The sequence below is a fragment of the Delphinapterus leucas genome, chromosome X (assembly GCF_059928025.1).
Source record: "Delphinapterus leucas isolate spDelLeu-1000000601 "Yukka" chromosome X, BTC_Dleu_Yukka2, whole genome shotgun sequence".
NCBI lineage: Eukaryota > Metazoa > Chordata > Mammalia > Artiodactyla > Monodontidae > Delphinapterus > Delphinapterus leucas.
In genome coordinates this window covers 117929471-117953714 of record NC_143150.1, presented here as the reverse complement: position 1 = coordinate 117953714, position 24244 = coordinate 117929471, and the positions used below count along the sequence as shown (strand labels likewise).

Genomic DNA, 24244 nt, shown 5'->3' with positions numbered 1-24244 from the left:
TGCAAAAAGAAAAGCCACCGCAAGGAGAAGCCCACATGCCGCAACAGACAGTAACCCCCGCTCGCAGCAACTAGAGAAAGCCCTCACCCTGTAACAAAGACCAAACGCAGCCCAAAATAAATTAATTGATTAATTTTCAAAAAATGAAATAAAGGATAATAGGGAATACTACAATCCACTTTGCACTCATAAATTTGATAACTTAGAAGAAATGGACCAATACTTCCAATATTACAAATACTACAACTCAACGAAGATGGCATAGGTAGTCCAAAGAGTCCTATAACCATCAAAGATATCAAATTTGCAATTAAAAAGCTCCCAAAAAGGTATCTACAAGCCCAGATGATTTCACTGGAGATTTTCACCAAACATTTAAAGAATTAACACTAATTTATCATTTACTCCTCCATAAAATACAAGAGGAGGAAATCCTTACTCATTTTATGAGGCTAGTATGCTCTGATACCAAAACCACACAGAGATAACACACAAAAAAGAAAACTACACACCAATATCTTCCATGAACTTGGACACATAAATTCTTAATCAAATATTTGCCAACGAAATCAATTATGTATTCAGAGAATTATACACCACGACCAAGAAGGATTTAACTCAGGTATGCAAGGCTTGTCCAACAATGGAAAACCTATCAATATACTCCTTCATATCAGCAGGCTAACGAACAAGAACCATGTGATCATGGACATAGAAAAAACATTTGCAAAAAACTCTCAGCAAGTTAGGAAGAGAGGGAAACCACCCCAACTTAATAAAGATCATCCACCAAAACCAAGAGTTCTCATCATGTTAAGTGGTGAAAGACTGAATGCTTTCTTCCCAACATCAGAAACAAAGCAAGGATGTCCACTCTCACCACTCTTATTCAACATAATACTGGAGATTCTAGCCACTGCAATAATGCAATAAAAAGGAACAAAAACCATACACATTGGACAGGAAGCAATATAATGGTCCCCATTTGAAGCTGGCATAATGCAAGAAGGATGGCTATGTAGAAAATCCCAAGGAATTGCTCAAAAAACACTCTTAAAACTAATAAGTGAGTTCATCCAGGTCACAGAATACAAGATCAACATTCTAAAATTAAGCTTAATTCTATATACAGCTGACCCTTGAACAATGTGAGCTTTAGGGACACCGACTCTCCACGCAGTCAAAATTCACATGTAACTTTATAAATGGTACTCGTATCTGCAGTTACCCCTCTGTGGATTCAACCAACCTCACACTCTATAGTACTATAGTATTTACTGAAAAAAATCCACATGTAAGTGGACCCACACAGTTCAAAGCCATGTTGTTCAAGGGTCAACTGTACTAACAATGACCACGTGTAATCCAACTTAAAAACATAATACCATTTACATCTCCAAAAAACAGAATGCTTCAGCAAAAACTGATTTTCCTTTAATTTTTATTTTACTTTATATTATTTTACTCCTTATTTAGTTATTTTTCTTTGTGTTGGGTCTTCGCTGCTACGCGTGGGCTTTTTCTTCTTGCATCCCGTGGACGCTACTCTTCGTTGCGGTGCACGGGCTTCTCATTGCTGTGGCTTCTCTTGTTGCGGAGCACGGGCCCTAGGTGAACGGGCTAAGTAGTTGAGGCACACGGGCTTAGTTGCTCCACGGCATGTGGGATCTTCCTGAACCAGGGATCGAACCCACATCCCCTGCATTGCCAGGTGGATTCTTAACCACCACGCCTCCAGGGAAGTACCAAGCACAAACTTATTTTTAAAAGATGTATAGGATCTATATCCTGAAAATAACAAAATGATGATTTAAAAAATCAAAGAAGACCTCAATACATACATACAGACATACAATGCTCATGGAGGAGAAGATTCAATATACGCAAGATGTCAGTTCTTCTCAAGTTGACCTGTGGTTTTGACACAATTCCCATCAAAATCCAAGCAATTCTGGGGGGAAACATAAACAAGCTTTTTCTAAAATTAGGATGGGGGACACTTCCCAGGTGGCGCAGTGGTCAAGGCTCCGCGCTCTCAATGCAGGGGGCCCGGGTTCAATCCCTGGTCAGGGAACTAAATCCCACATACGTGCCGCAACTAAGCGATTGAGTTCGCATGCCACAACTAAGGAGCCCGCATGCCGCAACTACGGAGCACAGCTGCCGGAACTCAGACCCAGTGCAACCAATACATATTTAAAAAATAAGTAAATAAAAATAAAAAATACAATTAGGATGGAAAGGCACAGGACCTACCATATTTAAACTGATTTTGAAAAAGCAGAAAAGTATGAGGAATCATTCTACCTGATGGCAAGGTTACTGCATAACAACAATAATCACAACATTGTGGCTTGGCAGGGGGTAGAAACATAGATCCGTGGAACAAAATAGAGATCCCAGAAATAGATCTACACAAATATGCCTAGTTGGGTTTTGATTAAGGTACAAAAGCAATTCAATGGAGCAAAGATGGTACTGCGGCAACTGGATAGCCATAGGCAAAAAAACAAAAGAACCTCAACCTACATCTCACACCTTTTACAAAATTAACGCAAATATGAAATGTAAACTGTAAAACCTTTAGAAAAAAACAAAGGAGAAAAACTTTGGGATCAAGAACTAAACAAAGAGTTCATAGACGCGATAGCTAAAGTAAAATCCGTAAACGGAAAATACAGCGGGAACCTCACAAAAACTAAAAACTTTCTCTCTGCAAAACAAAACAAAATAAAAAAACCAGTAGACAGGATGAAAAGGAAACCTGCAGAAAGGAAGAACATATTTGCAAACCACATATCCAACAAAAGACCAGTATCCACAAATACCTAAACAACTCCCAAAACTCACCCTTAAAAAAAAGAAAACAAATTATAAGACAGAAGAGATACTTCAGAGAAAGAACATATAGATGGAAAAATTATCACATGTAAAGATGTTGTATATCACTATCCAAAGGCAAATGCATATTAAACCCACAATGAAATATTATTACACTATACACCTACCAGAAGGGATAAAATTTTAAAAATAGTGAAAACACCAAATGCTGGTGAGGATGCAGAGAAAATGAATCACTTATACATTGCTGGTGGGAATCTAAAACCACTCATTCTGAAAATAGCTTGCCCGTTTCTTATAAAACTAAACAGGCAGTTATCATCCTACCCAGCAACTGTGCTCTTGGGCCTTTATCACAGGGCAATGAAAACTGCGTTCAGACGAAAACCTGCACGTGAATGTTCACAGCAACTTCACTCCTCATAGCTAAAGACTGGAAACAACCCAGAGGTCCTTCACGAGGTGAACAGATAAACAAATCATGGTTGTGCTCAGCAATAAAAAGGAAGGAACTACTGATACATGCAGCAACTTGGATGAATCTCCAGGGAATTATGCTGAGTGAGAAAAAGGCAATCCTTAAATATTAACGACTATATGACTCCATTCATAGAAAGAACATTGTCCTGCAATGACAATATTATAACGAGGAAGAACATATTCGTATTTGGATGGCTTAAAGATGAAGGCAGGGAAGGAATGACAAGAAGGAGGTGGGTGTGGTTATAAAAAGCCAAAAGAGGGTTCATGGAAGTGATAGAACAGTTCTGTATCATGACTGTAGTGGTGAATACCTGAACCCAAACACGTCATAAAAGTGCGCAGAACTATACATACACACACAGACACACACACACAAATGAATACAAGTAAAGCTGGGGTCATCTGAATAGATCTGTGGATCATATCAATGTCAAAATCCTAGTTGTGATATTTTACTATCTTTTTGCAGAATACTACTATTGGGAAGTATTGGGTAAAGGGTACACAGGATCTATTTTTTCTTCCAACTACATGTGATTCTGAAATATCTCAAAATGAAAAGTTTAATGTTGAAAACGCAGTCACTAAGAATTAATATTAAGAATGCTGATGGATCTAGGTTAGAGTGTATCATAATAGGGATCATTTCAAACTCACCTAAACCACCAGTGCGGAAGGAATTTTCTGAATCAGTACCTTCGTCTCTGTCATTTTCCTTTACCGTTGGATAATTCATTGTCTCACAACCCTTTGCTGTGCCGGATTCTGTATGAACAACATTTTGGTAAGTAAAACATTTTCAAGTGCTGAAAGACAAGAAATCTCAACAGTAATTTTTATTTCAGGCAAAACTATCCTTCAGGAATGAAGGAAAAATAAAGACATCTGCAGACAAAGGAAAACTAAAAACAAACTGTTACTGACTGACTTACCCTTAAAAACTGGCTAAAGGAAACTCATCTGACCAAAAAGATATAATAAAGTAAGGAAGCTTGGAGCATGAGGAAGGAAGAAAGAACAAAATCCACAGGGACTTCCCTGGCGGTCCAGTGGTTAACACTCAGCGCTTCCACTGCAGGGGGCACGGATTTCATCCCTGGTCAGGGAACTAAAACCCTACATGCTGCGTGGTGCAGCCAAAAGAATTTTTTTAATCATAAGAATAATAAAAAGAAAGCGCAGAAATACACACGCAAAGACACTAGATCATTCATACATTGCTGGTGGGAATGTAAAATGGTACAGCTACACTGGAAAACAGTTTGCCAGGATTTTACAAAACTCAACTTACTATTACCATAGGACCCAGCTACTGTGCTCTTGGGTGTCAGCCCAGAGAAATGAAAACTGATGTTCATACAGAAACCTATCCATGGGCATTCATAGTATAGTAGCTTTACTCCAAACAGCCGAAAACGAGAAACAACCCAGCCATCCTTCAACTGGTGAACAGACAGAGAAGCCAGGGTACACTCATACCGTGCAGTAGTACTCAAAAGTAAAAAAGGACGGATATACACAGCAACCTAGATGAGTCTCCAGGGAATTACGGTGAGTGAAAAAAGGCAATCCCAAAAGGTTACATACTATGTGAGTCTATGTAAAACTGTTGAAATGACAAAATTATAACGAAGGAAAACAGATTAGTAGTTGCTGAGGGCACGGACAGGCATGGTAGCGGTAGGAGCATGAGAGGACAAAGGTGGCTGTGGGTTTAAAGGGCAAAAGGGAGAATCCTTGTGGTGATGGAAATGTTCTGAATCTTCACTGTGATGGAGGATGTCATGAAATTATGTAAAACTGAATACACATACACACACACACAAACATAAACACACACATATGCAAAGAAAACTGAAAACATCTCAATAGAAATCTTCGGATTTTATCAATGTCCATATCCTGGTTGTGATTTGTACTATACTTTTGCAAGGTGTTATCTTTGGGGGAAACTGGGTAAAGTATACACACGATCTCTCTGCATTATTTTTTACAACTGCATGCCCAGCTAAAATCTTCTTAAAGTAAACCTTTTCATTTTTAATCAGGAAAAGCTACCACTAGCTCATATTCAGGGTGTTAATAAACCTAGATTAAATCGTGCTACTTGTAATATGTATCATTACAAACTCACCAAAATTGGGAGGGATGAAGAAATATGAAGTATCTTACCACTCTCACCTTCCAAGAAAGCTGGGTACTTCATCTGAGTGTTATCTTCCAGGGTGCTTACTGCTTTCGCCAATATTTCTGGAAGGAGAACGTTTTTCAAATGCTGTGAGAAATGACTCCCACCCTCATACCTATAGCTGATGAAACTATCCTCCCGTAATGAAGCAAAAATAGATATTGACAGACAAAGGAAAACCAAAAGTATTTCTCACTAACTGACTTATACTTAGTAAATACCTACAAGAAGACCTTCTAGCAGAAAATCCATAATAGAATTCTGGAGCATTAAGAAGGAGAAAGAACAATGGAAGGAACAGAAATATGCATGCAGAGAAGCTAGATCACTCATACATTGCTGGCAGGAAGGGAAAATGGTACAGCTGCACTGGAAAGCAGTTTGACAATTTCTTATAAAACTAAGGGTGCAGTTACCATAGGACCCAGAAATTGCAGTCTTGGGCATTCATCCAAAGAAGTGAAAACTTGTGTGAAAGAGTGAACTGAAGCAAACTTTGAAACTATGAATGAATATTCATATCACCTTTACGCCTAACAGTCAAAAACAGGAAATGCAGAGGTTTTCAACAGATGAACAGAGAAATAAACCCTTGTACATCCACACCACGAAATACTACTCAGCAATAAAAAAGAAGGAACCACTGATACAACAGTGTAAATGAATCTCCAGGGAATTACACTGAGGGAAGAAGCCAGTCTCAAACACCACATGATTCCATGTATATAACAACGCTGAAGGGACGAATAATAGATCTGGAGAAGAGATTCATAGTTATCATGCAACAGGGCAGAGGGCAGGAGTAGGGGGCAAATGTCAATAGGAAGGGGACGGGTGTGGTTATAAAAGAGCAATATGAGAGATCATGGTGGTGATGGGACTGTTTCAGGGCTTACCTGTGGTAGAAGGTACATAAACCTGCACACATGGTAAAACTGTATAGAACTAAATACGCACACATATTAATGCAAGTGAAACTGGGGACAGCTCCAAAATATCTGTGGATGATATGAATCACTATCTTCGTTGTGATAATTTTCTATCATTCTGCAAGTTGATACCATTTTACAGTTGTAAATACCATTGGGGAAAAGTGGGTAAAGAGAACACAGGATCCTTCTGTACTATTTATTATAACTGCTATCTTACACTAAACCACTAAACCACTATACCACTATCTTACACTAAACAGACTGATGACTCTAGATTCAATATGCTATATGTCAAAGTATCATTTCAAACTCACCAAAACTGGGAGGAATGCAGCGACATAATGAGGAAATATCTCGGCTACTGTTCTTTTCCAATAAAAGTGGATAATTTGTTGTCTCAGGGCTCTTTTCTAGGTAGTTTGAGCTTTTAACAACAATTCTAAAAATAAAACACTTTCAACTACTAAAAGGTAAGAATTCTCAACCATGAATTCTATTTTGCCTCATTTTTTTTGGCCGCACCACCCGGCATGCAGGATCTAGTGCCCAGAGCAGGGATCGGACCCGTGCCCCCTGCAGGATTAGCGCGGAATCTTAACCACAGGACCGCCAGAGAAGTCCCTGAACCATGAATTCTATATCGGGCAAAACAATCCTTCCAGAATGAAGCAGTTCTGGAACTTCCCTGGTAGCGCACTGATCAGGAATCCGCCTGCCAATGCAGGGGACACGGGTACGAGCCCTGCTCTGGGAAGATGCCACATGCCGCGGAGGAACTAAGCCCGTGCGCCACAACTACTGAGCCTGCGCTCTAGAGCCCGCGAGACACAACTACTGAGCCCTCGTGCCACAACTACTGAAGCCCGGGCACCTAGAGCCCATGCTCTGCAAAAAGAAAAGCCACCGCAAGGAGAAGCCCACGTGCCGCAACAGACAGTAACCCCCGCTCGCAGCAACTAGAGAAAGCCCTCACCCTGTAACAAAGACCGAACGCAGCCAAAAATAAATTAATTGATTAATTTTCAAAAAATGAAATAAAGGATAATAGGGAATACTACAATCCACTTTGCACTCATAAATTTGATAACTTAGAAGAAATGGACCAATACTTCCAATATTACAAATACTACAACTCAACGAAGATGGCATAGGTAGTCCAAAGAGTCCTATAACCATCAAAGATATCAAATTTGCAATTAAAAAGCTCCCAAAAAGGTATCTACAAGCCCAGATGATTTCACTGGAGATTTTCACCAAACATTTAAAGAATTAACACTAATTTATCATTTACTCCTCCATAAAATACAAGAGGAGGAAATCCTTACTCATTTTATGAGGCTAGTATGCTCTGATACCAAAACCACACAGAGATAACACACAAAAAAGAAAACTACACACCAATATCTTCCATGAACTTGGACACATAAATTCTTAATCAAATATTTGCCAACGAAATCAATTATGTATTCAGAGAATTATACACCACGACCAAGAAGGATTTAACTCAGGTATGCAAGGCTTGTCCAACAATGGAAAACCTATCAATATACTCCTTCATATCAGCAGGCTAACGAACAAGAACCATGTGATCATGGACATAGAAAAAACATTTGCAAAAAACTCTCAGCAAGTTAGGAAGAGAGGGAAACCACCCCAACTTAATAAAGATCATCCACCAAAACCAAGAGTTCTCATCATGTTAAGTGGTGAAAGACTGAATGCTTTCTTCCCAACATCAGAAACAAAGCAAGGATGTCCACTCTCACCACTCTTATTCAACATAATACTGGAGATTCTAGCCACTGCAATAATGCAATAAAAAGGAACAAAAACCATACACATTGGACAGGAAGCAATATAATGGTCCCCATTTGAAGCTGGCATAATGCAAGAAGGATGGCTATGTAGAAAATCCCAAGGAATTGCTCAAAAAACACTCTTAAAACTAATAAGTGAGTTCATCCAGGTCACAGAATACAAGATCAACATTCTAAAATTAAGCTTAATTCTATATACAGCTGACCCTTGAACAATGTGAGCTTTAGGGACACCGACTCTCCACGCAGTCAAAATTCACATGTAACTTTATAAATGGTACTCGTATCTGCAGTTACCCCTCTGTGGATTCAACCAACCTCACACTCTATAGTACTATAGTATTTACTGAAAAAAATCCACATGTAAGTGGACCCACACAGTTCAAAGCCATGTTGTTCAAGGGTCAACTGTACTAACAATGACCACGTGTAATCCAACTTAAAAACATAATACCATTTACATCTCCAAAAAGCAGAATGCTTCAGCAAAAACTGATTTTCCTTTAATTTTTATTTTACTTTATATTATTTTACTCCTTATTTAGTTATTTTTCTTTGTGTTGGGTCTTCGCTGCTACGCGCGGGCTTTTTCTTCTTGCATCCCGTGGACGCTACTCTTCGTTGCGGTGCACGGGCTTCTCATTGCTGTGGCTTCTCTTGTTGCGGAGCACGGGCCCTAGGTGAACGGGCTAAGTAGTTGAGGCACACGGGCTTAGTTGCTCCACGGCATGTGGGATCTTCCTGAACCAGGGATCGAACCCACATCCCCTGCATTGCCAGGTGGATTCTTAACCACCACGCCTCCAGGGAAGTACCAAGCACAAACTTATTTTTAAAAGATGTATAGGATCTATATCCTGAAAATAACAAAATGATGATTTAAAAAATCAAAGAAGACCTCAATACATACATACAGACATACAATGCTCATGGAGGAGAAGATTCAATATACGCAAGATGTCAGTTCTTCTCAAGTTGACCTGTGGTTTTGACACAATTCCCATCAAAATCCAAGCAATTCTGGGGGGAAACATAAACAAGCTTTTTCTAAAATTAGGATGGGGGACACTTCCCAGGTGGCGCAGTGGTCAAGGCTCCGTGCTCTCAATGCAGGGGGCCCGGGTTCAATCCCTGGTCAGGGAACTAAATCCCACATACGTGCCGCAACTAAGCGATTGAGTTCGCATGCCACAACTAAGGAGCCCGCATGCCGCAACTACGGAGCACAGCTGCCGCAACTCAGACCCAGTGCAACCAATACATATTTAAAAAATAAGTAAATAAAAATAAAAAATACAATTAGGATGGAAAGGCACAGGACCTACCATATTTAAACTGATTTCGAAAAAGCAGAAAAGTATGAGGAATCATTCTACCTGATGGCAAGGTTACTGCATAACAACAATAATCACAACATTGTGGCTTGGCAGGGGGTAGAAACATAGATCCGTGGAACAAAATAGAGATCCCAGAAATAGATCTACACAAATATGCCTAGTTGGGTTTTGATTAAGGTACAAAAGCAATTCAATGGAGCAAAGATGGTACTGCGGCAACTGGATAGCTATAGGCAAAAAAACAAAAGAACCTCAACCTACATCTCACACCTTTTACAAAATTAACGCAAATATGAAATGTAAACTGTAAAACCTTTAGAAAAAAACAAAGGAGAAAAAATTTGGGATCAAGAACTAAACAAAGAGTTCATAGACGCGATAGCTAAAGTAAAATCCGTAAACGGAAAATACAGCGGGAACCTCACAAAAACTAAAAACTTTCTCTCTGCAAAACAAAACAAAATAAAAAAACCAGTAGACAGGATGAAAAGGAAACCTGCAGAAAGGAAGAACATATTTGCAAACCACATATCCAACAAAAGACCAGTATCCACAAATACCTAAACAACTCCCAAAACTCACCCTTAAAAAAAAGAAAACAAATTATAAGACAGAAGAGATACTTCAGAGAAAGAACATATAGATGGAAAAATTATCACATGTAAAGATGTTGTATATCACTATCCAAAGGCAAATGCATATTAAACCCACAATGAAATATTATTACACTATACACCTACCAGAAGGGATAAAATTTTAAAAATAGTGAAAACACCAAATGCTGGTGAGGACGCAGAGAAAATGAATCACTTATACATTGCAGGTGGGAATCTAAAACCACTCATTCTGAAAATAGCTTGCCCGTTTCTTATAAAACTAAACAGGCAGTTATCATCCTACCCAGCAACTGTGCTCTTGGGCCTTTATCACAGGGCAATGAAAACTGCGTTCAGACGAAAACCTGCACGTGAATGTTCACAGCAACTTCACTCCTCATAGCTAAAGACTGGAAACAACCCAGAGGTCCTTCACGAGGTGAACAGATAAACAAATCATGGTTGTGCTCAGCAATAAAAAGGAAGGAACTACTGATACATGCAGCAACTTGGATGAATCTCCAGGGAATTATGCTGAGTGAGAAAAAGGCAATCCTTAAATACTAACGACTATATGACTCCATTCATAGAAAGAACATTGTCCTGCAATGACAATATTATAACGAGGAAGAACATATTCGTATTTGGATGGCTTAAAGATGAAGGCAGGGAAGGAATGACAAGAAGGAGGTGGGTGTGGTTATAAAAAGCCAAAAGAGGGTTCATGGAAGTGATAGAACAGTTCTGTATCATGACTGTAGTGGTGAATACCTGAACCCAAACACGTCATAAAAGTGCGCAGAACTATACATACACACACAGACACACACACACAAATGAATACAAGTAAAGCTGGGGTCATCTGAATAGATCTGTGGATCATATCAATGTCAAAATCCTAGTTGTGATATTTTACTATCTTTTTGCAGAATACTACTATTGGGAAGTATTGGGTAAAGGGTACACAGGATCTATTTTTTCTTGCAACTACATGTGATTCTGAAATATCTCAAAATGAAAAGTTTAATGTTGAAAACGCAGTCACTAAGAATTAATATTAAGAATGCTGATGGATCTAGGTTAGAGTGTATCATAATAGGGATCATTTCAAACTCACCTAAACCACCAGTGCGGAAGGAATTTTCTGAATCAGTACCTTCGTCTCTGTCATTTTCCTTTACCGTTGGATAATTCATTGTCTCACAACCCTTTGCTGTGCCGGATTCTGTATGAACAACATTTTGGTAAGTAAAACATTTTCAAGTGCTGAAAGACAAGAAATCTCAACAGTAATTTTTATTTCAGGCAAAACTATCCTTCAGGAATGAAGGAAAAATAAAGACATCTGCAGACAAAGGAAAACTAAAAACAAACTGTTACTGACTGACTTACCCTTAAAAACTGGCTAAAGGAAACTCATCTGACCAAAAAGATATAATAAAGTAAGGAAGCTTGGAGCATGAGGAAGGAAGAAAGAACAAAATCCACAGGGACTTCCCTGGCGGTCCAGTGGTTAACACTCAGCGCTTCCACTGCAGGGGGCACGGATTTCATCCCTGGTCAGGGAACTAAAACCCTACATGCTGCGTGGTGCAGCCAAAAGAATTTTTTTAATCATAAGAATAATAAAAAGAAAGCGCAGAAATACACACGCAAAGACACTAGATCATTCATACATTGCTGGTGGGAATGTAAAATGGTACAGCTACACTGGAAAACAGTTTGCCAGGATTTTACAAAACTCAACTTACTATTACCATAGGACCCAGCTACTGTGCTCTTGGGTGTCAGCCCAGAGAAATGAAAACTGATGTTCATACAGAAACCTATCCATGGGCATTCATAGTATAGTAGCTTTACTCCAAACAGCCGAAAACGAGAAACAACCCAGCCATCCTTCAACTGGTGAACAGACAGAGAAGCCAGGGTACACTCATACCGTGCAGTAGTACTCAAAAGTAAAAAAGGACGGATATACACAGCAACCTAGATGAGTCTCCAGGGAATTACGGTGAGTGAAAAAAGGCAATCCCAAAAGGTTACATACTATGTGAGTCTATGTAAAACTGTTGAAATGACAAAATTATAACGAAGGAAAACAGATTAGTAGTTGCTGAGGGCAGGGACAGGCATGGTAGCGGTAGGAGCATGAGAGGACAAAGGTGGCTGTGGGTTTAAAGGGCAAAAGGGAGAATCCTTGTGGTGATGGAAATGTTCTGAATCTTCACTGTGATGGAGGATGTCATGAAATTATGTAAAACTGAATACACATACACACACACACAAACATAAACACACACATATGCAAAGAAAACTGAAAACATCTCAATAGAAATCTTCGGATTTTATCAATGTCCATATCCTGGTTGTGATTTGTACTATACTTTTGCAAGGTGTTATCTTTGGGGGAAACTGGGTAAAGTATACACACGATCTCTCTGCATTATTTTTTACAACTGCATGCCCAGCTAAAATCTTCTTAAAGTAAACCTTTTCATTTTTAATCAGGAAAAGCTACCACTAGCTCATATTCAGGGTGTTAATAAACCTAGATTAAATCGTGCTACTTGTAATATGTATCATTACAAACTCACCAAAATTGGGAGGGATGAAGAAATATGAAGTATCTTACCACTCTCACCTTCCAAGAAAGCTGGGTACTTCATCTGAGTGTTATCTTCCAGGGTGCTTACTGCTTTCGCCAATATTTCTGGAAGGAGAACGTTTTTCAAATGCTGTGAGAAATGACTCCCACCCTCATACCTATAGCTGATGAAACTATCCTCCCGTAATGAAGCAAAAATAGATATTGACAGACAAAGGAAAACCAAAAGTATTTCTCACTAACTGACTTATACTTAGTAAATACCTACAAGAAGACCTTCTAGCAGAAAATCCATAATAGAATTCTGGAGCATTAAGAAGGAGAAAGAACAATGGAAGGAACAGAAATATGCATGCAGAGAAGCTAGATCACTCATACATTGCTGGCAGGAAGGGAAAATGGTACAGCTGCACTGGAAAGCAGTTTGACAATTTCTTATAAAACTAAGGGTGCAGTTACCATAGGACCCAGAAATTGCAGTCTTGGGCATTCATCCAAAGAAGTGAAAACTTGTGTGAAAGAGTGAACTGAAGCAAACTTTGAAACTATGAATGAATATTCATATCACCTTTACGCCTAACAGTCAAAAACAGGAAATGCAGAGGTTTTCAACAGATGAACAGAGAAATAAACCCTTGTACATCCACACCATGAAATACTACTCAGCAATAAAAAAGAAGGAACCACTGATACAACAGTGTAAATGAATCTCCAGGGAATTACACTGAGGGAAGAAGCCAGTCTCAAACACCACATGATTCCATGTATATAACAACGCTGAAGGGACGAATAACAGATCTGGAGAAGAGATTCATAGTTATCATGCAACAGGGCAGAGGGCAGGAGTAGGGGGCAAATGTCAATAGGAAGGGGACGGGTGTGGTTATAAAAGAGCAATATGAGAGATCATGGTGGTGATGGGACTGTTTCAGGGCTTACCTGTGGTAGAAGGTACATAAACCTGCACACATGGTAAAACTGTATAGAACTAAATACGCACACATATTAATGCAAGTGAAACTGGGGACAGCTCCAAAATATCTGTGGATGATATGATGTCACTATCTTGGTTGTGATAATTTTCTATCATTCTGCAAGTTGATACCATTTTACAGTTGTAAATACCATTGGGGAAAAGTGGGTAAAGAGAACACAGGATCCTTCTGTACTATTTATTATAACTGCTATCTTACACTAAACCACTAAACCACTATACCACTATCTTACACTAAACAGACTGATGACTCTAGATTCAATATGCTATATGTCAAAGTATCATTTCAAACTCACCAAAACTGGGAGGAATGCAGCGACATAATGAGGAAATATCTCGGCTACTGTTCTTTTCCAATAAAAGTGGATAATTTGTTGTCTCAGGGCTCTTTTCTAGGTAGTTTGAGCTTTTAACAACAATTCTAAAAATAAAACACTTTCAACTACTAAAAGGTAAGAATTCTCAACCATGAATTCTATTTTGCCTCATTTTTTTTGGCCGCACCACCCGGCATGCAGGATCTAGTGCCCAGAGCAGGGATCGGACCCGTGCCCCCTGCAGGATTAGCGCGGAATCTTAACCACAGGACCGTCAGAGAAGTCCCTGAACCATGAATCCTATATCGGGCAAAACAATCCTTCCAGAATGAAGCAGTTCTGGAACTTCCCTGGTAGCGCACTGATCAGGAATCCGCCTGCCAATGCAGGGGACACGGGTACGAGCCCTGCTCTGGGAAGATGCCACATGCCGCGGAGGAACTAAGCCCGTGCGCCACAACTACTGAGCCTGCGCTCTAGAGCCCGCGAGACACAACTACTGAGCCCTCGTGCCACAACTACTGAAGCCCGGGCACCTAGAGCCCATGCTCTGCAAAAAGAAAAGCCACCGCAAGGAGAAGCCCACGTGCCGCAACAGACAGTAACCCCCGCTCGCAGCAACTAGAGAAAGCCCTCACCCTGTAACAAAGACCGAACGCAGCCAAAAATAAATTAATTGATTAATTTTCAAAAAATGAAATAAAGGATAATAGGGAATACTACAATCCACTTTGCACTCATAAATTTGATAACTTAGAAGAAATGGACCAATACTTCCAATATTACAAATACTACAACTCAACGAAGATGGCATAGGTAGTCCAAAGAGTCCTATAACCATCAAAGATATCAAATTTGCAATTAAAAAGCTCCCAAAAAGGTATCTACAAGCCCAGATGATTTCACTGGAGATTTTCACCAAACATTTAAAGAATTAACACTAATTTATCATTTACTCCTCCATAAAATACAAGAGGAGGAAATCCTTACTCATTTTATGAGGCTAGTATGCTCTGATACCAAAACCACACAGAGATAACACACAAAAAAGAAAACTACACACCAATATCTTCCATGAACTTGGACACATAAATTCTTAATCAAATATTTGCCAACGAAATCAATTATGTATTCAGAGAATTATACACCACGACCAAGAAGGATTTAACTCAGGTATGCAAGGCTTGTCCAACAATGGAAAACCTATCAATATACTCCTTCATATCAGCAGGCTAACGAACAAGAACCATGTGATCATGGACATAGAAAAAACATTTGCAAAAAACTCTCAGCAAGTTAGGAAGAGAGGGAAACCACCCCAACTTAATAAAGATCATCCACCAAAACCAAGAGTTCTCATCATGTTAAGTGGTGAAAGACTGAATGCTTTCTTCCCAACATCAGAAACAAAGCAAGGATGTCCACTCTCACCACTCTTATTCAACATAATACTGGAGATTCTAGCCACTGCAATAATGCAATAAAAAGGAACAAAAACCATACACATTGGACAGGAAGCAATATAATGGTCCCCATTTGAAGCTGGCATAATGCAAGAAGGATGGCTATGTAGAAAATCCCAAGGAATTGCTCAAAAAACACTCTTAAAACTAATAAGTGAGTTCATCCAGGTCACAGAATACAAGATCAACATTCTAAAATTAAGCTTAATTCTATATACAGCTGACCCTTGAACAATGTGAGCTTTAGGGACACCGACTCTCCACGCAGTCAAAATTCACATGTAACTTTATAAATGGTACTCGTATCTGCAGTTACCCCTCTGTGGATTCAACCAACCTCACACTCTATAGTACTATAGTATTTACTGAAAAAAATCCACATGTAAGTGGACCCACACAGTTCAAAGCCATGTTGTTCAAGGGTCAACTGTACTAACAATGACCACGTGTAATCCAACTTAAAAACATAATACCATTTACATCTCCAAAAAACAGAATGCTTCAGCAAAAACTGATTTTCCTTTAATTTTTATTTTACTTTATATTATTTTACTCCTTATTTAGTTATTTTTCTTTGTGTTGGGTCTTCGCTGCTACGCGCGGGCTTTTTCTTCTTGAATCCCGTGGACGCTACTCTTCGTTGCGGTGCACGGGCTTCTCATTGCTGTGGCTTCTCTTGTTGCGGAGCACGGGCCCTAGGTGAACGGGCTAAGTAGTTGAGGCACACGGGCTTAGTTGCTCCACGGCATGTGGGATCTTCCTGAACCAGGGATCGAACCCACATCCCCTGCATTGCCAGGTGGATTCTTAACCACCACGCCTCCAGGGAAGTACCAAGCACAAACTTATTTTTAAAAGATGTATAGGATCTATATCCTGAAAATAACAAAATGATGATTTAAAAAATCAAAGAAGACCTCAATACATACATACAGACATACAATGCTCATGGAGGAGAAGATTCAATATACGCAAGATGTCAGTTCTTCTCAAGTTGACCTGTGGTTTTGACACAATTCCCATCAAAATCCAAGCAATTCTGGGGGGAAACATAAACAAGCTTTTTCTAAAATTAGGATGGGGGACACTTCCCAGGTGGCGCAGTGGTCAAGGCTCCGCGCTCTCAATGCAGGGGGCCCGGGTTCAATCCCTGGTCAGGGAACTAAATCCCACATACGTGCCGCAACTAAGCGATTGAGTTCGCATGCCACAACTAAGGAGCCCGCATGCCGCAACTACGGAGCACAGCTGCCGGAACTCAGACCCAGTGCAACCAATACATATTTAAAAAATAAGTAAATAAAAATAAAAAATACAATTAGGATGGAAAGGCACAGGACCTACCATATTTAAACTGATTTTGAAAAAGCAGAAAAGTATGAGGAATCATTCTACCTGATGGCAAGGTTACTGCATAACAACAATAATCACAACATTGTGGTTTGGCAGGGGGTAGAAACATAGAACCGTGGAACAAAATAGAGATCCCAGAAATAGATCTACACAAATATGCCTAGTTGGGTTTTGATTAAGGTACAAAAGCAATTCAATGGAGCAAAGATGGTACTGCGGCAACTGGATAGCTATAGGCAAAAAAACAAAAGAACCTCAACCTACATCTCACACCTTTTACAAAATTAACGCAAATATGAAATGTAAACTGTAAAACCTTTAGAAAAAAACAAAGGAGAAAAAATTTGGGATCAAGAACTAAACAAAGAGTTCATAGACGCGATAGCTAAAGTAAAATCCGTAAACGGAAAATACAGCGGGAACCTCACAAAAACTAAAAACTTTCTCTCTGCAAAACAAAACAAAATAAAAAAACCAGTAGACAGGATGAAAAGGAAACCTGCAGAAAGGAAGAACATATTTGCAAACCACATATCCAACAAAAGACCAGTATCCACAAATCCCTAAACAACTCCCAAAACTCACCCTTAAAAAAAAGAAAACAAATTATAAGACAGAAGAGATACTTCAGAGACAGAACATATAGATGGAAAAATTATCACATGTAAAGATGTTGTATATCACTATCCAAAGGCAAATGCATATTAAACCCACAATGAAATATTATTACACTATACACCTACCAGAAGGGATAAAATTTTAAAAATAGTGAAAACACCAAATGCTGGTGAGGACGCAGAGAAAATGAATCACTTATACATTGCTGGTGGGAATCTAAAACCACTCATTCTGAAAATACCTTGCCCGTTTCTTATAAAACTAAACAGGCAATTATCATCCTACCCAGCAACTGTGCTCTTGGGCCTTTATCACAGGGCAATGAAAACTGCGTTCAGACGAAAACCTGCACGTGAATGTTCACAGCAACTTCACTCCTCATAGCTAAAGACTGGAAACAACCCAGAGGTCCTTCACGAGGTGAACATATAAACAAATCATGGTTGTGCTCAGCAATAAAAAGGAAGGAACTACTGATACATGCAGCAACTTGGATGAATCTCCAGGGAATTATGCTGAGTGAGAAAAAGGCAATCCTTAAATATTAACGACTATATGACTCCATTCATAGAAAGAACATTGTCCTGCAATGACAATATTATAACGAGGAAGAACATATTCGTATTTGGATGGCTTAAAGATGAAGGCAGGGAAGGAATGACAAGAAGGAGGTGGGTGTGGTTATAAAAAGCCAAAAGAGGATTCATGGAAGTGACAGAACAGTTCTGTATCATGACTCTAGTGGTGAATACCTGAACCCAAACACGTCATAAAAGTGCGCAGAACTATACATACACACACAGTCACACACACAAATGAATACAAGTAAAGCTGGGGTCATCTGAATAGATCTGTGGATCATATCAATGTCAAAATCCAAGTTGTGATATTTTACTATCTTTTTGCAGAATACTACTATTGGGAGGTATTGGGTAAAGGGTACACAGGATCTACCTATTTTTTCTTGCAACTACATGCGATTCTGAAATATCTCAAAATGAAAAGTTTAATGTTGAAAACGCAGTCACTAAGAATTAATATTAAGAATGCTGATGGACCTAGGTTAGAGTGTATCATAATAGGGATCATTTCAAACTCACCAAAAGAAGCAGTGAGGAAGGAATTTTCTGAATCAGTATCTTCGTCACTGTCACTTTCCTGTACCATTGGATAATTCATTGTCTCACAACGCATTTCTGAGCCGGATTCTGTTTGAACAACATTTTGGTAAGTAAAACATTTTCAAGTGCTGAAAGACAAGAAATCTCAACAGTAATTTTTATTTCAGGCAAAACTATCCTTCAGGAATGAAGGGAACATAAAGACATCCGCAGACAAAGGAAAACTAAAAACAAACTGTTACTGACTGACTTACCCTTGAAAACTGGCTAAAGGAAACTCATCTGACCAAAAGGATATAATGAAGGAAGGAAGCTTGGAGCATGAGGAAGGAAGAAAGAAGAAAATCCACAGGAACTTCCCTGGCGGTCCAGTGGTTAACACTCAGCGCTTCCACTGCAGGGAGCACGGATTTCATGCCTGGTCAGGGAACTAACATCCTACATGCTACCTGGTGCAGCCAAAAGAACTTTTTTAATCATAAGAATAATAAAAATAAAGAGCAGAAATACACATGCAAAGAAACTAGATCATTCATACATTGGTGGTGGGAATGTAAAATGGTACAGCTACACTGGAAAACAGTTTGCCAGCATTTTACAAAACTCAACTTACTATTACCATAACACCCAGCTACTGTGCTCTTGGTTGTTAGCCCAGAGAAATGAAAATAGATGTTCATACAGAAACCTATCCATGGGCATTCATAGTATAGTAACTTTACTCCAAATAGGCAAAAACGGGAAACAACCCAGACATCCTTCAACTGGTGAACAGACAGACAAGCCATGGTACCTACACCCTTATCGTGCAGAAGTACTCAAAAATATAAAAGGAGTGATATACACAGCAACCTAGATGAGTCTCCAGGGAATTATGGTGAGTGAAAAAAGGCAATCCCAAAAGGTTACATACTATGTGAGTCTATGTAAAACTCTTGAAATGACAAAATTATAAAAAAGGAAAACAGATTAGTATTTGCTGAGGGCAGGGACAGGCATGGTAGCGGTAGGAGCATGAGAGGACAAAGGTGGGTGTGAGTTTAAAGGGCAAAAGGGAGAATCCTTGTGCTGATGGTAATATTCTGAATCTTCACTGTGATGGAAGATGTCATGAAATTATATAAAACTGAATACACATAAACAAAAACATAAACACGCATATATACAAACGAAACTGAAGACATCTCGATAAAAATCTGCGGATTATATCAATGTCTATATCCTGGTTGTGATATTGTACTATAGTTTTGCAAAGTGTTATCTTTGGGGGAAACCAGGTAAAGTATACACACGATCTCTCTGCATTATTTTTTACAACTGCATGCCCCTCTAAAATCTTCTTAAAGTAAACCTTTTCATTTTTAATCAGGAAAAGCTACCACTAGCTCATATTCAGGGTGTTAATAAACCTAGATTAAATCGTGCTACTTGTAATATGTATCATTACAAACTCACCAAAATTGGGAGGGATGAAGAAATATGAAGTATCTTACCACTCTCATCTTCCAAGAAAGCTGGACTCTTCATCTGAGGTTTATCTTCCAGGCTGCTTTCTGGTGTCACAGAGTTTTCTGTAAGGAAAACTTTTTTCAAATGCTGTGAGAAAAGACTCCCACCCTCATACCTATAGCTGATGAAACTATCCTCCCGTAATGAAGCAAAAATAGATATTGACAGACAAAGGAAAACCAAAAGTACTTCTCACTAACTGACTTATACTTAGAAAATAGCTACAAGAAGACCTTCTAGCAGAAAATCTATAATACAATTCTGGGACATTAAGAAGGAGAAAGAACAATGGAAAGAACAGAAATATGGATGCGGAGAAACTAGATCACTCATACATTGCTGGCAGGAAGGGAAAATGGTACAGCTGCACTGGAAAGCAGTTTGACAATTTCTTATAAACTAAGGGTGCAGTTACCATAGGACCCAGAAATTGCAGTCTTGGGCGTTCATCCAGGGAAATGAAAACTTGTGTGAAAGAGTGAAATGAAACAAAATTTGAAACTATGAATGAATATTCATATCACCTTTACCGCTGTCGGAAATATGAAACACAGAGGTTTTCCACAGATGAACAGAAAATTAAACCCTGGTACATCCACACCATGAAATACTACTCAGCAATAAAAAAGAAGGAACCACTGATACAATAGTGTGAATGAATCTCCAGGGAATTACACTGAGGGAAGAAGCCAGTCTCAAACACCACATGATTCCATGTATATAACAACGCTGAAGGGACAAATAATAGATCTGGAGAAGAGATTCATAGTTATCATGCAACAGGGCAGAGGGTAGGAGTAGGGGTCAAATGTCAATAGGAAGGGGACGGGTGTGGTTATAAAAGAGCAATATGAGAGATAGTGCTGCTGATGGCACTGTTTCAGGGCTTGCCTCTGGTAGGAGGTACATGAACCTGCACATATGATAAAACTGTATAGAACTCAATACACACACATATTAATGCAAGTGAAACTGGGGACAGCTGAAAAATATCTGTGGATGGTATCATGTCACTATCTTGGTTGTGATAATTTTCTATCATTCTGCAAGTTAATACCATTTTACAGTTGTAAATACCATTGGGGAAAAGTGGGTAAAGAGAACACAGGATCCTTCTGTACTATTTATTATAACTGCATGTGCAGCTAAACTTTTCTGAAAATAAAAACTTTAATTAGCAAGAGCTACCACACTAAACAGACTGATGACTCTACATTCACTATGCTATATGTCAAAGTATCATTTCAAACTCACCCAAACTGGGAGGAATGCAGTGACATAATGAGGAAATATCTTGGCTACTGTTGTTTTCCAATAAAAGTGGATAATTTGTTGTCTCAGGGCTCTTTTCTAGGTAGTTTGAGCTTTTAACAACATTTCTAAAAATAAAACACTTTCAACTACTAAAAGATAAGAATTCTCAACCATGAATTCTATTTTCCCTTATTTATTTTGGCCGCACCTCGTGGCATGCAGGATCTTAGTACCCAGAGCAGGGAACGGACCCGTGCTCCCTGCAGCGTTAGCGCGGACTCTTAACCACAGGACCGCCAGAGAAGTTGCTGAAACATGTATTCTATATCGGGCAAAACAATCCTTCAAGAATGAAGCAGATTTGGGACTTCTCTGATGGCGCACTGATTGGGAATCCGCCTGGCAATGCAGGGGACACGGGTATGAACCCTGCACTGGGAAGATGCCACATAGCGAGAAACAACTAAGCCCGTGCGCCACAACTACTGAGCCTGCGCTCTAGAGCCTGCAATACACAACTACTAAGCCCTCGGGCAACAACTACTGAAGCCCGGGCACCTAGAGCCCATGCTCCGCAACAAGAAAAGCCACCGCAAGGAGAAGCCCACGTGCCGCAACAGAGAGTAACCCCCGCTCGCCCCAACTAGACATAGCCTGCACCCAGTAACAAAGACCGAACGCAGCCAAAAATAAATTAATCAATTAATTTTAGAAAAAGGAAAAAAAGGATAATAGGGAATACTACAACCCACTTTGCCTTCATAAGTTTGATAACTTCGAAGAAATGGAAAATACTTCCAACATTACAAATACTAAAACTCAACGAAGATGGCATAGATAATCTAAATAGTCCGATAACCAACAAAGATATTAAATTTGCAATTAAAAAGCTCCCAAAAAGATATCTACAAACCCACATGATTTCACTGGAGATTTTTACCAAACATTTAAAGAATTAACACTAATTTATCATTTACTCCTCCATAAAATACAAGAAGAGGAAATCCTTACTCATTTTATGAGGCTAGTATGCTCTGATACCAAAACCACACAGAGATAACACACAAAAAAGAAAACTACACACCAATATCTTCCATGAACTTGGACACATAAATTCTTAATCAAATATTTGCCAACCAAATCAATTATATATTCAAAGGATTATACACCATGACCAAGTAGGATTTAACCCAGGTATGCAAGGCTGGTCCAACAATGGAAAACCTATCAATATACTCCATCATATCAGCAGGCTAAAGAACAAAAACCATGTGATCATGGACATAGAAAACACATTTGCAAAACACTCTCAGCAAGTCAGGAAGAGAGGGAAACCGCCCCAACTTAATAATGATCATCCATCAAAACCAAGAGTTCACATCATATTAAGTGGTGAAAGACTGAATGCTTTCTTCCCAAGATCAGAAACAAAGCAAGGATATCCACGCTCACCACTCTTATTCAACATAATACTACAGGGTCTAGCCACTGCAATAATGCAATAAAAAGGAACAAAAACCATACACATTGGGCAGGAAGAAATGTAATGGTCCCCACTTGCAGCTGGCATAATGCAAGAAGGATGGCTATGTAGAAAATCCCAAGGAATTGCTCAAAAAAGACTCTTAAAACTAATAAGTGAGTTCATCCAGGTCACAGAATACAAGATCAACATTCTAAAATTAAGCTTAATTCTATATACAGTTGACCCTTGAACAATGTGACCATTAGGGGCACTGATTCTCCATGTAGTCAAAATCCACATATAACTTTAAAAATGATGGTTGTATCTGCAGTTACGCATCTGTGGATTCAACCAACCTCGGACTCTATAGTACTATAGTATTTACTGAAAAAAATCGACATGTAAGTGGACCCACACAGTTCAAAGCTATGCTGTTCAAGGGTCAACTGTAGTAACAATGACCACGTGTAACCCAAATTAAAAACATAATACCATTTGCATCTCCAAAAAAATAGAATACTTCAGCAAAAACTGATTTTCTTTTTATTTTACTTTATATTATTTTACTCCTTATTTAGTTATTTTTCGTTGCGTTGGGTCTTCGCTGCTACGCGCGGGCTTTCTCTACTTGCGTCACGTGGACGCTACTCTTCGTTGCGGTGCACGGGCTTCTCATTGCTGTGGCTTCTCTTCTTGCAGAACACGGGCCCTAGGTGCACGGGCTAAGTAGTTGAGGCACACGGGCTTCGTTGCTCCACGGCATGTGGGATCTTCCCGGACCAGGGATCGAACCCACATCCCCTGCATTGCCAGGTGGATTCTTAACCACCGCGCCTCCAGGGAAGTACCAAGCACAAACTTACTTTTAAAAGATGTATAGGATCTATATCCTGAAAATAACAAAATGGTGATTTAAAAAATCAAAGAAAACCTCAATACATACATACAGACATACAATGCTCATGGAGGAGAAGATTCAATATACGCAAGATGTCAGTTCTTCTCAAGTTGACCTGTGGTTTTAACACAATTCCCATCAAAATCCCAGCAATTCTGGGGGGAAACATAAACAAGCTTATTCTAAAATTAGGATGGGGAACACTTCCCAGGTGGCGCAGTGGTTAAGGCTCCGCGCTCTCAATGCAAGGGGCCCGGGTTCAATCCCTGGTCAGGGAACTAAATCACACATACGTGCCGCAACTAAGCGTTTGAGTTCGCATGCCACAACTAAGGAGCCCGCGTGCCGAAACTAAGGGGCACAGCTGCCGCAACTCAGACCCAGTGCAACCAATACATATTTAAAAAATAAGTAAATAAAAATAAAAAATACAATTAGGATGGAAAGGCACAG

The 24244-nt window shown here is 39.3% G+C and overlaps 1 protein-coding gene across 1 annotated transcript in view; it reads right to left on the bottom strand.

Moving 5' to 3' along the window:
- Window positions 1-24244, bottom strand: part of BEND2 (BEN domain containing 2) — a 124759-nt gene that overhangs the window by 40233 nt on the left and 60282 nt on the right. The window contains 5 exon segments of the mRNA XM_089904947.1: window positions 3982-4089; window positions 5506-5574; window positions 11312-11419; window positions 12836-12904; window positions 18645-18752. Of these exon segments, the coding sequence (XP_089761073.1) occupies window positions 3982-4089; window positions 5506-5574; window positions 11312-11419; window positions 12836-12904; window positions 18645-18752 (462 nt within the window).